Source organism: Thamnophis elegans, chromosome 14 (genome assembly GCF_009769535.1).
Source record: "Thamnophis elegans isolate rThaEle1 chromosome 14, rThaEle1.pri, whole genome shotgun sequence".
NCBI lineage: Eukaryota > Metazoa > Chordata > Lepidosauria > Squamata > Colubridae > Thamnophis > Thamnophis elegans.
The window spans coordinates 47355252-47370044 of NC_045554.1; the positions used below are offsets into that span (position 1 = coordinate 47355252).

The 14793-nt window shown below is 49.5% G+C and overlaps 1 protein-coding gene across 1 annotated transcript in view; it reads right to left on the bottom strand.

Annotated features, from left to right (window-relative positions):
* Nucleotides 1-14793, bottom strand: part of GSE1 (Gse1 coiled-coil protein) — a 124006-nt gene that overhangs the window by 18980 nt on the left and 90233 nt on the right. Inside the window, exons 4-8 of the mRNA XM_032231313.1 lie at nucleotides 4189-4376; nucleotides 3251-3448; nucleotides 1639-1830; nucleotides 1248-1546; nucleotides 24-351 (exon numbers count right to left, since the gene is read on the bottom strand). Of these exons, the coding sequence (XP_032087204.1) occupies nucleotides 24-351; nucleotides 1248-1546; nucleotides 1639-1830; nucleotides 3251-3448; nucleotides 4189-4376 (1205 nt within the window). The remainder of the gene's footprint in view (nucleotides 1-23; nucleotides 352-1247; nucleotides 1547-1638; nucleotides 1831-3250; nucleotides 3449-4188; nucleotides 4377-14793) is intronic.

The following is a 14793-nucleotide window of genomic DNA, read 5'->3' on the forward strand; positions in this document are numbered from 1 at the left end:
AGGCCAAGGCCACCAGCCGCTACCTGGAGTTCTCTGGCCGATGCTCCACTTCCATCTGTCCGGCTGGGCGCCCGATGTCCAAATGCTGTTCCAGGACCTGCTGCCGAAACTCAGACACCTGGGACTGGCGGTCTTCCTTCTCTTGCCGTAGCCGCCGTTGGCGTGCCAGCCATTTCTCCTCCTCGTTGGTGCGTTGGATGAGGAGCGCGGCGGCTGTGCTGCCTGCGGGCGGGGGGAAGATACTGTGGCTGGAAATCAAGCTAGGCACCGGGTGCTGCGAGGCAGATGGCTGGTGCAAGGGGGGCTGGACCGCCTTCGGGGTCTGGGCAGCAGAAGGGTCCTTTGGTTTTTCTGCAGGGACATAAATATATATATTTATATAAATATATGCCACTGTTGACCAAAGGCAACAGGAAGCCTGCAATTTGTTAAAGCTGGAAGGCAGATGTCTAGGCAAGGAGCGTTTATCTTGTCTGAACATCGCAAGAGGGCAACTAGGACACAATTTTGCACAAAATGCTTATGGCTGTTGACACCGTTCTGGGAGAAATCACACACAGGTACGTTGTAGGTGGGTTTCATAATTCTGGTCAACACAGGGAGAAAAGAGAACAAGTGGGAAGATTATGAGAGGGCCAGTCCTTGGATGTCTCGGCTTCTTGGAGAAGACTACAGGGGCAACTGGTTCACCGACAAAAGGGCAGCCGACAAAAGCACGTCCAACTAAACCGCGGTGACAAAACCATGAGTTCTAAACCGCGCCGACGAATGAGCGCTGAAGCACGCCGACAACAGCGCGCCAACAGAAGCGCGCTGTAAACCTAACCCTAACCCTAACCCTAAATCTAACCCTTACCTTAAATTAAATCGTGCTTCTGTCGGCGTGCTGTTGTCGGCGCGTTGATGACGTCGCGGTTTAAGCGACGCGGTTTTGTCAGCGCGCTTTTGTCGTGCGCGCATTTGTCGGGTCACGGGGGCAACTAGATTCCACCCCCGACTGGCTAATCCATGGATCCCCGGAACACCCTTGGGCCAAACAAGCCTCAGGGGGCGTTCAGCCATGCACAGAAACAGCATGCAATGCAAGCAACCCAAGAAGAGATGCAAGGCCCCATGTTGGAGCAATGACACTTCAAACCCATCGCATGAGTTCATCCTGCCCAAGATTCGGGTTTGAAATCTGTTTCTGCTCCCTGGAAATAGGCTGGGCTTTTCCGACCGCCTGGTAGAAAGCAGCTGAAGGTCACCTGCTCGGTTTGGCGTTAGCTGTTCCGATGGTTTGACACGTTCTTCGGCTGGATGAGTCCTTGGCCCTTGCAACTCTGAGACCGACAGGAAGGGGCCTTCCATGGCTTTGATGATGCTCTGCTCCTTTTCCCGGGCTCTCTCGCGCTGCCTTTCCAGCTCCCGTTCCCGCTCTCGCTCCCGTTCTCGTTCCAGCTCCTTCTCCCGCTCCCTTTCCCGCTCCCGTTCCCGCTCCCGATCGGCTTCCCGCTCCCGCTCCTTCTCCCGCTCCCGTTGCCGCAGCTCCTCGTCCAACTGCAACCTGCGAAGTCGAGAGAAGAACAAAGGGAGCTCACAGAAACCCGGAGGTTAACTTTGGCCCGCCGATCACCAAAGTCTTCCGACGTGCCATACCTTTCCGCGGTCAGGCTGGAGAGGCGTTCCGACTGAAGTGCAGAAAGCGAGGAATGGGACAACTCGGTGGGGTACCTCATTCCCGATAAGTGGAGGTGCATGGCCGATGGGTGGAGGTGTGGGAGCGAACCAGGAGTTGGGATTGGGTAGAAAGGAGAGCGAAGAGCCGAAAGACAGTAGGAATCATCCATTCTGGGGAAAAGCAGAGTCTTTAGGTTATTTTGACCCGCCAGCATCCCACAAAACTTAATCGCGTTTTGCTTCTAACTAAGATTCAGCTTGGCAAGGCTGCGCAGAAACGATCGCAACAGCTTTCTTACCCCCCTCACTCCTAACTTGTATTGAGTAGACCACAAAATCATTCACTAGAGCTACCACAATGATAAAACAATAATAAAATATCAGCATCACTTAAAAGTCAAATGGATAAAACCACCCTGGCGGAACAGAACAGCACTGTAATATTCTTAAGAGGCCTGGATAAATGAAACCTTCATTACGAACGAAGGCAAAGTTTCCTTCTCCCAGGATTGCAGATCCAATTTGGGCCGGTTACCAGGACGAGAAGTTTAGTCTTCCACATTTTTGGAGCCAAGGTGGTGCAGTGGTTAGGGTGCAGTCCTGCAGGCCACTTCAGCTGACTGTTATCTGCAGTTCAGCGGTTCTAATCTCACCAGGTTCAAGGTTGACTCAGCCTTCCATCCTTCCGAGGTGGGTGAAATGAGGACCCAGACTGTGGGGGCGATATGCTGACTCTGTAAACCACTTAGAGAGGGCTGGAAGCCCTATGAAGCGGTATATAAGTCTAACTGCTATTGCTATTGCTATTGGACTCGTGCTGCAGCCCATCCTCGGGGAACTTCTCTCTAGCAGAATTTGTCTGCTAGGGAGAGGTTCCCACAACTAGAGAGATTCCCCAAGGATGAATTGGAAAGCTCGGAAGACTAACTTTCCGGTCCCAATGATTGACCTAGATTGAAACCTTTATTATCTATTATTCAAAATCTGACAGGGTGGGTATGGGATGTGAGACTCCAAAAAGGACTTTCCAGCCACCTTACTGAGAAGATGCAGCCCTTGGTCACCACTGAGCCAAGCTCACTAGATGAGGGTCCTTCAGGGACCTTCTCAGATGATGTCAAGGAAGGCCGTAACATCCACCTACATTCTCACGTCCTCTAAAGCCAAGTCCGCCTGCAGACTCCAACACGCGCGGGACTCATTCACACAGAGAAAAGCTGGAGGCAAATTCTCAGCTTTCTCGGAGGCCCTTCAAGGCATTTGTTTCCAAGATCCTTCAGATCTCCATGGACACAGCATGCCTTGCTAGCTGGGATGAAGCTGGACAGCAGCTGAGCCTGCTCAACAGGAGGACAAATTAGTAGTCCATCATCTGGAGCCCTGCTGCTCTTTTAAGGGACAACCTGCTGGGTTTCATTTCGCTGTGTGAAAGTCCTCCGAGAACCTTCCACTCCATGGGCCAGGAGGTTTCATTAGCGGTGGCTCCAAAGGACATGCCTGGAGGACGGACTACTTAGCCAGCTGCAGCTGCCCGACCAGATCAAGACCGAAGGAGCACAACCTCCTCCTCGCTCAACTTGTCTTCTCTTACCTGAAAGCCGGATGAGGGAAAGGGTGGTGAGCCAAATAGCTGGGGTGGTAATAAGCCGCAGCAGTGGCCGGGTCCAAAGTGAGGGGAGGCAAGGAGGACATGCGGAGCTCCTCGGCTGTGTGGTAGGGCCGGAAACTTCGCAGGTAGTCCTCCGTGACAGCACTAGGAGGCACCACGTGGTGGACAGGACGCTGGAGGCTGGAAGGAAAAGGGAGGGGGGAGGAAAAGGGGGAGGAAGTAAGAAAGTAAGGGAGGAAAGGAAAGGATGAGGGAGGGTGGAAAAGGGAGAGGGAGGAACAAAGTAAGGAAGGGAGGAAGGGAAAGGATGAGGGAGGGAGGGAGGGAGGAAGGGAAAGGATGAGGGAGGGAGGGAGGGAGGGAGGAGAAAGGAAGGGAAAGGGGGAGGAAGGGAGGGAGGAAAAGGATGAGGGAGGGTGGGAGGGAGGGAAGGAGGGAGGGAGGGAAAGGATGAGGAAGGGAGGAGAAAGGAAGGGAAAGGGGGAGGAAGGAAGGGAGAGAGGAAAAGGATGAGAGAGGGAGGGAGAGAAGGAGGGAGGAAGGGAAAGGATGAGGGAGGGAGGGAGGAGAAAGGAAGGGAAGGGGAGAGGAAGGAAGGAAGGAAGGAAAAGGATGAGGAAGGGAGGGCGAAGTAAGGAAGGGAGGAAACAAAGAAGTAAGGGAGGGAGCAAGGGAGGGAAGGAAGAAAGGAAGAAGAAAGAAAGAAAGAAAGAAAGAAAGACGAAAATGAATTCCAGAAGTCTGCCATAACATTTCCAAGCTCACTTCCCTCATGAACTGAGGCCCCACTTGCAGTGAGCCAGAAAGAGACCGGGCCAGCGGGAAGCACGATCCCCCTCAGGAAAGGAAGAGGGAGCCCAGTCAAAGGCCCCGTCGGGAGCCCAGGGAGGAAGGGTAGGAATCGCCCCAACATCACTTACTTGAGAGGCGGGAAACGGGAATCCTGGACAATGGAGTTGGGGGGGATTGCAAAGGAATAAGGCGCCCCCAGCAAATGCGAAGGGACCGTGGGGCCGCTGCCTTTCTCCTGGGGCAACGGAGCCTCTGCGATCAGGCGGTCCCGGGTTCCGTTGCTGCCTCCACCGCCACTTCGGGAGCCAGCTTCTTGCTGAAAGGAACACAAGCCCAATGATCCCCATCCAGAGAAGACCCCAAGGAAGGGAGGAAGAATGCAAAAGGCACCCACAGGCCACAGGATTACCCCTGCGGATCATGAGTGGCTATGCAATCTTTTAAGTAAAATCTGGCCACTTTAAGACTTCTGGACTTCAACTCCCAGAATTCCCCAGCCAGGCATGCAACTTTAAATAGCAATAGCAATAGCAGTTAGACTTATATACCGCTTCATAGGGCTTTCAGCCCTCTCTAAGCGGTTTACAGAGTCAGCATATCGCCCCCAACAACAATCCGGGTCCTCATTTCACCCACCTCGGAAGGATGGAAGGCTGAGTCAACCTTGAGCCTGGTGGGATTTGAACAGCCGAACTGCAGAACTGCAGTCAGCTGAAGTAGCCTGCAGTGCTGCATTTAACCACTGCGCCACCTCGGCTCTTGTGGACTTCAACTCCCAGAATTCCCCAGCCAGGCATGCAACTTTAAGACTTCTGGACTTCAACTCCCAGAATTCCCCAGCCAGGCATGCAACTTTAAGACTTCTGGACTTCAACTCCCAGATTCAACTTCCCCACATTGGCTGGGGAATTCTGGGCGTTGAAGTCCACAAGTCTTAAAGGGGCCAAGTTTGGAGACTCCTGATTTAAAGAAATGAGCAGATAAACTTCAAAAGGCACGATATCCCCCGACAATCCGACAGCAATTTGCCCAAAGACAGCTTGCAAAAAGCCAACCTTCCAAGTAACTTTATGCAGAGCGAAAAGCTTCCCTGGCTTTTAGCCCTTCGGCAACTGGAATTTCCCTGCAGCCTTTGGCTTAACACGCTTTGGGGGTCTAGCTGGGGGGCAGAGTTGCCTGACAAACAGCTAAGAGAGGCGGTCCTATATTTGGTTCAGTGACAATTCTCCCCGGGAACAAAAACAGGGCCTTGGGCCAAGCTGTTCTTGTGGGCGAGCCGAGCATCAGCTGAGAAGGCAGCTGCTCCTGGACCTTGGCTGCGCATACAGCTCGCTCTGGAGCGTGCACAAAAGCCATAACGGCAGGAGGAAGCTGGCACCGCCACCGGGGTAGAGAATGATCTGTGACCAGTCGTTCCCCGAAGTGGGCAGCCCATGGCCTCAGCTGCAGAAACATCTGCTTGTCTTTTGCCATTACAGCTCTTCTGGCGACACCACGACGCGATGAAAGTGGGAAGGGAGAGCGGCACCATCTGGTTTGAGCCATCCATGGCGCTCTCTCTGCTCCCCAACAGCCTTCCCCGGCTTAATCCCAGCCAGATGTTCTCTGGGCAATCACCTGCGCATGACGGGGAGGAGGAGGAGGAGGGAGGAGAAGATGCAAGAATGCTAGTGATGCTTCTTTCAGGCAAAGGCCCCGCGGATGTTCAGACATGTTAACCCACAAGACGTCTCATGATGGAACAAGAGTGTGACACCGCCAGGCACACCAGCAACCCACTCCTCCTTATCCTTATTAGCTCCTCTAATCCCCGGACACCCAAAAACCAACCATGAGCTCCAGCAGAAGAGCTGAGCCAAGTCACTTCTGCTTAAAGAGCAAATCTTAGCAGAAGGTTTGACCCCAAGCGGTTCTTCCTAGCTTAGCGGCTGCTTGGAATCGGCACAGAAACGGAAGGGCTGGCTGGACCCCCTCCACAGATGCTGGGTTGGCGCCTGATCTCCAGCTCGGCATCCAAAAAACCCCTCACTCTGGTGGGTCAGAAGACCCTGCTGTCCTCCTGAAGAGCAAGCATCCAGCTCTTGGCCAAGCAGATCAGAATTTAGATCTAAATACCAAGCTTGGACCACTCAACCCCACGGTGGATGTTCCCACGTGTCAACCCACAACCCTCTGGCTGACTTGGTACAGCAGTGGGGGAAACTGCTCACAAGGGGAGGGGCCCAATGTAAAACAGGGGAGACTAAGCGGAGAGGTGGGTCAGCCCCATGCTCACATCTGCATTTCAAAAGGATGAATTGAGACCCTTGGCAAGCCTCCTCTATCTGCCGTGGCATCTTCTATGTGGCACAAGGAACTCTGGGTGGCGTTTAGGCGTCCCTTGATTGGTTAACAAGACTGAGCAAAGCGATCAGCGGGCAGAAAACAAGAGCGCAGAGAAGAGCAACCAAGATGAAGAGGGGACTGGAGACTAAAACATGAACGGTTGCAGGAACTGGGCATGGCTAGTCTAGTGAAGAGAAGGACCAGGGGATGACATCATAGCAGTCTTCCAATATTTGAGAGGCTGCCACAGAGAGGAAGGGGGTCAACCTATTTTCCAAAGCACCTGAAGGCCAGACAAGGAGCAATGGATGGAAACTCATCAAGGAGAGAAGCAACCACATGGGTAACTTGTCATTTAGTTTATATTGATATAAACCGGTGGAGTGGCTTGCCTTCAGAAGTTGGGTGGGTGCTCCATCACAAGAGGCTTTCAAGAAGAGACTGGACAGCCACTTGTCAGAAATGGGATAGGGTCCCCTGTTTGAGAAGAGGTTGGATTAGAGCAGTGGTTCTCCAACCTTGGCAACTTTAAGACCTGTGGACTTCAACTCCCAGAGTTCCTCAGCCAGAGTTGAAGTCCACAAGTCTTAAAGTTGCCAAGGTTGGAGACCATTGGACTAGAGGACCTACAAGGTCCCTCCCAACTCTGTTATTCTGTTACCCAACATCTGGAAATAGCTAATGTGGTGGAGGCCACCCGGGCTTAGCAACAAAGGGATCCAGTGGTTAGCTCCCCCTTCAAACCCAAACCATGAATCGGAACGACCGAACGGGCTGTACGATTGGCTATCCTCTGATTGGCTTCCCTCTGAAAACCTATTCCATTGCGGAGGCCTCTTCTGGAGGAGAAGGTCAAGAAACCAACTGTGGACCATGTCAGGTCCAGAAGTTGACCGAGTCCATTTGTGCTCTGTCCCACAGGGCTCTTGCAGGACCTACTCTGCCCTTCTCAATAGGATCACCATCTCCTAATGGTTAGCACGGTCACCAAGTATTGTGATCCCGAGGTTCATCTCCGTGATCCCTCCTGCCAGTTTGAGTCTCCTTTGGGATTTATCCCTTTGGAAAGTTGCTCATTCCGAGCTCTCCCTGCTACAGGAAGAAAAAAAGAGGTGAAAACACCTGACAAAAATCGTAACTGGGAAACTCCTTCCCAGCTTCCCCTTCTTTCTGATGATTTGTACTCCCAGTTCCGAATTGTCTGGCCCCCTTCAAGACTCCGCAGTCGGCATATTAATGGCAGAGAGACTTCCACCCTGAAAGCAGGATATACAGTGCAGATTAAAGAATGTATATTTGCATAATTTATTCCAATTGCAGAATGCATGGATTCGAGGAACAAAGAATACACCGGTCAGGGCTGTTATTTTTTTTTTCTCTCACAAGAAAGCTTGGTAAAAGGCACTTTGGCACTCCAGTAAGTGGTGGATCCCAGACAGAAAAGGAGGCATTATTCCTCAAGTATTTCACTCCAAAAAGGGACTGCTCTGAGCAACTGAGAGGACTCTTGCTGAACTCCTCCTTCTCCTCCCCTTCCTTTCTTCCTTCTTTTCCTCCTCGTCTTCCTCATCTCCTTCCTTCCTTCCTTTGCCTCGTCTTCCTCCTCTCCTCCCTCCCTTCCTTCCCCAGCTTCCTCTTCCTCCTCTCCTCCTTCCTTCCTCCTTATTCAGTTTGTCTTTGATTGTCAGTTGTGTTATCAATACTTTTGCTACTGGAATTTCTTTCTTTAAGTCCAAAGATTCTTTAATTTTATCTCCTTCTACATCTTGACCTTTGGAATAGATTTCCTCTCCATTTAATTCCTCTTTCTGTATTCCATTCTTTCCATTTTCAGGAACAAACCAATTACCATAGATATCAGCAGGTTTAGTCTCTTTATATTCATTTTCTACTTCGGTTTTTTGAGTTTCAATCACCCCGTTTTGCATTTGATGAACGTTTTCATTTTTTTTCATCATATTTTCTTGTTATGTGCTCTAGGTATTCCAGTTTTTTCTCTATTACATTTGATAATTTCTGTAGTTCTGAAAATATATTTTGCAAAGTTAAGACCTCTATTTTTTCTTGATGTTGTGTCATTCTAACAACCACAGCTGCTCTAGCTGGGAAGATTAATAAAATTAAAACATAGATTCACAAAGAACGTTGTTTTCACTTTTCTCTGGTTGAAAATATACTTCAAAGGGACATCTGTGTGCTCTTATCAGTCTGTAGCCAAACAGTAAAACCTTGTGGTGCCAAGTCAAAGCAATCCGTGAAAGAAAGAAAAAATGTTCCATTTTGAATACACAAAACTCTGATCAACAAAACCTCCCAGCCTCTGGAGCGAGACACTGTTAAAGAGTTTCTTTTTGTATCTTTTTTGTATTTCAAATTAAAAAAAAAGGTCCAATCTTTAAATGAATTAGAAAAATATCCACAGCAATAAGAGCGGAAAACTGTAAATTACAGAGAGTCACAAGGAGAAGGTAGAAGAAGAAAACTTAATCCATCCATTTCAAAAAGTTTGCATAGATTCGATCCATGAAAATAACATTTAAAAAGTAAGATAACCACTGTCCAAAACCATTCCAAATTTAATTCCGCCGCTTGATTCTTCTATTCTTCAATTTAAATTGATTTTTGAGTTTTTATAGGCAGTCTCTTTTTTAAAACAATAAAAATTCTTCACCAGCTGGAAACACTTTCTCTTTCCGTATCCTTCCGTTTTGGAGCTGCCCCGACTTTGTCAGCATTGGCTGGATTTTTTGTCGCTGGTTTGAAAAACTTCTCTGGCTTTTTTCAGGGATTTTGCGGTATCCCCGAGATCGCCTGCTGCCAATTACCTCCAATAGACTGATTAGATCCCACAGATTAGGCCTCCTCCGAATTCCATCTGCCGGCCAATGCCGGCTGGCGACTACCTGGAGGAGAGCCTTCTCTGTGGCTGCTCCGACCCTCTGGAACGAGCTCCCCGTGGAGATTCGAACCCTCACCACCCTCCAGGCCTTCCGCAAAGCCCTTAAAACCTGGCTGTTCCGACAGGCCTGGGGCTAAAGAGCTTTTGCCCCCCCCCTCGAATGGTATGGTTGTTGTGTGCTTTTAAATTGTGTATTGTTTTGTTTGTTTTTTATCCCTTATCTGTATCCCCTTCCCTGACTTGGACTGTGAGCCGCCCTGAGTCCCCTCCGGGGAAAAGGGCGGCATATAAGTGCAATAAATTCAATTCAATTCAATTCAATCAGCAAGACGTATTCTTCCTGTTCACCGTCTCTTCGGGAGGGTTTAGGTCCGTTTGGACCACCCAGTGGCAAAAGTGTTGGCTGTGGTCTCAGAGCATTGAGACCGTGTGACCATACCGTCGCAACATTGGCTCCTCCTCTCCAGGGTCAATTCTTTCCATAAGAGGTGCTACATAGGCAGAACATATGTGCAGTTTAAGACGATCCATCCAGATGGTTTAGCAACCTTCCACCAGTTGGGCAGAGATGAAATCTGAAATCTGTAGAATTCACGGCATCCATTCTCTTTCTTCGCTCTCCGATTCCTCCCACCTTGTTCTACACGCTGAACGGCGATGTATTTAAACAGCTTTTGGAAGGGGGATTTTGTTACGGATTCTCAGCTAATTCCTTGCTTGCCAATATTCAGGGTTTAGCAGTTGGTATTCCCTGAATAGGAGCTAATGTCTACTTTGGCAGCCTTCGGAGAGGGAAGGGGGCAGATGTTATTCTAGTCTGAATTTGGAAAGCAACTCAGCTGGAATGGAAGCAGATGGGGCACCTCCAGGCGGGGAACTGTTGTTTTGAGGGATTGGATCACAGAAATGTTCGGTTTGGTTCAAGCTACTGATGGCACTGAGACACGATCAGAAAATCCCCCATGTTCTCTCTCCACAAAAGGAAAACGAGCCACACCTGGGTTTGCATTTGGACTTTTAACAGAATCACAGAACTGGAAAGGAACTTGGAGGTCCTCTAGTCCAACCCACTGCTAAAGCAGGAGACCCTGTTCCATTTCAGACAAGTGTCCATCCAATCTCTTCTTAAAATCCTCCAGTATGGCAGCACCAACAACGTCCGGAGGACTTCTCTTCCACTGGTTAATTGTCCTCACCGTTAAGAAGTTTCTCTTCAATTCCAGGTTGCCTCTCTCTTTGATTAGAATAGAATAACAGAGATGGAAGGGACCTTGGAGGTCTTCTAGTCCAACCCCCTGCCTAGGCAGGAAACCCTACACCACTTCAAATGGCTATCCAACATCTTCTTAAAAACTTCCAGTGTTGGAGCATTCACAACTTCCTGGAGGCAAGTTCATTCCACTGATTGATTGTTCTAACAGTCAAGAAATTCGTGGCACGACAAAACCGCGCTGGTCAAAATCGCGGCGATAAAATCGCGGCGATAAAGCCGCGACGTCATCACCGCGCGTCATCACCGCTGCGACAACAGCGCGGCAACAAAGGGCGCTTTAAAACGGTGCCGTGGCAGAAAGCCGACTTCATTTAAGGTAAGCATTAGGATTAGGTTTAGGGGTTTGTTTTAGGGTTTGTTTAGGGTTAGGTTTAGGGTTAGGTTTAGGGTTAGGTTTAGGGTTAGGTTTAGCGTTAGGTTTAGCGTTAGGTTTAGGGTTAGGGTTAGCATTAGGGTTAGGTTTAGGGTTAGGTTTAGGTTTAGGGTTAGGTTTAGGGTTAGGTTTAGGGTTAGGTTTAGGGTTAGGTTTAGGGTTAGGTTTAGGGTTAGGTTTAGGGTTAGGTTTAGGGTACTGAGTGCTTGGGAATGCACGATTTTGCCCTCCGCGATTATGTCATTGCGGTAGGGTCGTGTTTTTCCTTACCGCTTAGAACGGTGCGAATTAGTCTTCGCGCTTATGTCTCCGCGCAGAAGGGCTTCGCGGATCTGTGGTGGAACCAAGAAATTCCTCCTCAGCTCTATGTTAGTTCCTCTCCTTGATTAGCTTCCATCCGTTGCTTCTTATGCTGTCTTTACGTTGATTCCCTCTTCTTTATAATATTCTTTTCCAACAATTTCGTAACCTGGAAGAAAGGCTTCTATTTTGCATTAAAAATGCTCTTCCAAAGATGAATTCCCTGTTTGGGTGTCACCTTAGAAAATGTGACCTAGCTGGGATCCACTTGCAGCCAGCAGGTACCACGGGAGACCGTTCCAAGTGTGTTTATGAAATATGAATACGACAAGCATCCTGCAAGCCGCCGAGAACTCCTCAAGACTTGCAAATCTCCTCCGAAGATCCATGGGCCATAATTAATTCATAGCGATGGGCCCCGATTGGAATTGTTAATGAGGAGGAACAGCTGTTCCTTCTCAGAACACAGCGCCCGCCTGGGGCGCCACACACCCGGTCCTCTCCCGCAACCAGCCAACGGACAAATCCTGACCTTCCCCGGGAGGCCGGATGGTCCAGGCACCGGAGTCGAGGGCAGCAGGAGAGGCGAAAGGCCTCGGAGCATGTTGCAGAAGGGACGTCCCGAAAAATGGGAGCGCACTGCAACATTCTCCAGCAGGGATGGGAACAGATCAGAGGGAAACGCCATCTGCGATTGCAGACACCGAAGCAGAGGGATCTCATCGAGTTTGTCGAGAGCTCGATTTGCCTGTGCAGCCGCTTAAATAGGAGCCAGACGTGTGTTGCAGCTGCCAAAAATGCCAAGGCAGCCTCAACAGAGGGATAGACAAGTTTGCGCGAAGTGTTAATGCCTTAGTAAGGTCACATTTGGAATACCGGATCCAGTTTTGGCCACAACGATGCAAAAAAGGTGTTGAGACTCTATAGACAAGAGTGCGAAGAAGAGCTAGAAAGAGGATTAAGGGACTGGGGGCTAAAACCTACAAAGAACGGTTGTAGGAATTGGGTTATGTCCAGTTGAATGAGAAGAAGGACATGATAGCAGCGTTCCAATATCTAAGGGGCTGCCACAAGGAAGAGGGCCCCACCTCTTCTCTAAAGCAGTGGTCTCCAACCTTGACAACTTTAAGACCTGTGGACTTCAACTCCTAGAGTTCCTCAGCCAGCAAAGCTGGCTGAGGAACTCTGGAAGTTGAAGTCCACAGATCTTAAAGTTGCCAAGGTTGGAGACCACTGTTCTAACCCATCTTCCTGCTCAAGGAGGAGACCTTGTGCCATTAAAGACAGATGATTGTCCACTCTCTACTTAAAAATCTCCAGTGATGGAGCACCCACAGCTTCTGGAGGCAACTTCTGTTCCACTGGTTAATTCTTCTCACTGTCAGGAAGTTTCTCCTTAGTTCCACGTTGCTTCTCTCCTTGATTAGTTCCCATCTGTTGCTTCTTGTCCTACCCTCAGGTGCTTTGGAGAATAGCTTCACTGGGTGAGGAACTCTGGGAGTTGAAGTCCAATTAATCGGTGGAACGACCTGCCTCCAGAGGTTGTGAATGTTCCAACACAGGAGGTTTTCAAGAAGGAGACTGGGCAGCCATTTGTCTATAGTGGTTCCTGCCTGAGCAGGGGAATTGGACTAGAAGACCTCCAAGGTTCCTTTCAACTCTGTGATTCTGTATTCTGGGCACAGCATCACCACGTTGGGGGTGGCAAGTGTGTGCCACCATCTGACGTACGGCCCTCTTCTGCCAGGCTGCGCTGTAATGAGGAAGGCACGAGGAGAAGGGGAGGGGAGGAAGTGTGTTTTCTCTTGCCTTGAAGATTTACTAGCAGCTTTGTTCCCGGGGGCCATTAATCATTCTGGGAAGACACCGATGCCCCGAGGAGACAGCTACAGCACAGCAAATACCAATCTACAAGCTCTTTGATGGTGGCCATAAAATAAACAGGTTAGTCAAGCATTTCATTGGCGGCACAGAACGAAACAACACCAAATTCAGGGTAGAAATCATCAGCGGTGCCAGATAGGAATGGAACCTAATTCTACAAGAGTCCATTTTTAAAAGGTGGGAGCTCTTATTAGCAAAACCCAACCCAAACTCCTTTCGAGGAAAACAGGGCCAGCCAACCAACCTACTTTTCGATGGAGTAACTAGCTTAGTAGATGTGCAATGTTGTAGATACAGCGTGCCTGGACCTTAAAGCGAAACCTTCAACCGCCTGTCAACAGATGTTCCTCACTATATCATGATTAAAACGGCCTACGGGATGGACAAGGATGGTTGAATGACTGGAGTTCATTAATGGGTTCCACGTTGGCTTGGAAGACAGGATCAAGTGGAGGGCCAGGGGGGGATCTTCCGCCGGTCACCATTCTTATCAGTGACATGACGAGGGACTTGAGGGGGCATTTGTCAAATCTGCAGAAGACACAAAGCGGAGGAATGAATCATACTTTAGAAGAGAGGAAGATGACTCGAAAGATCTAGAGAGGCTAGGAACAAGGGCAGAGATGAAAAGGATGGACTTTTACCCCGGTTAATGTCGAGTTGTGGATACCAAAAATGAAAGATCCAAGAATAAGATGGAATCGTTGGCTTGACAACAGAGCCTGGGGAAAGGATTTGGGTCTCCTTGTGACCTCGGGTTAAATCCAAGTCAGCAGTGTGACACAGCTGTTAAAAGACTAACGCGATTTTAATGAAGACATGGTGTCCAGACATTGATCCACTCTAATATGTCCCGGTAGGTGTCTAGTTTTGGGCATCACAGCCTCAGTAGGACAATAGCCAAGTGGAGAAAGTTTGCAGAAGTGCTACCAAGAGGATGAAAGGTCTGGAAACCCGTGACCCGACAAAAGGGCGAACGAGAAATCCGCACCCGACTAAACCGCGTCACTAAAACCGCAACGTCATCAACGCACCGACAACAGCGCGGCGACAACAGCGCTGAGACAGAAGGGCGCTTTACACAGCGCGTCAACAGAAAGCCGATTTAACTTAAGGTAAGGGTTAGGGTTTAGGGGTTAGGTTTAGGGTTAACGTTACATTTAGGATTAGGGTTAGCGTTACGTTTAGGGTTAGGGTTAGGTTAGAGTTAGGTTTAGTTTACAGCGCGCTTCTGTCGCCGCGTTGTTGTCGGTGCAATTCAGTGCTCATTCGCGGAGCGCTTTAGAACATGCGGTTTTGTCACCGCGGTTTAGTCGGGCACGGTTTTGTCGTTCGCCCTTTTGTCGGTGAACCCTGGGAACCACAAGGAACATCTTAAGGATCTGGGCCTATGTAGACTCCGGAAGAGAAGACTAGAGGGGAGGATGAGACAGAATTTATCAAATAACCTGAAAGACTCTCCCACAGTACAGGGAGCAAGGTTACAACAGAAGCAGTGGGTTAGAATGACAAGGAAGTAGATTCAGGCTAGATGTCAGGAGGAACTTGCAGATGATATGAGATACAAGTCAACGACACAGGCTACTTCTTGAAGTGATTGGTTCTCCCTTCCTGTCAGTCTTCAAACACACATGGACCTCATCTGACTAGATCGCTTCTAGGATTCCTTCCAACTTTGT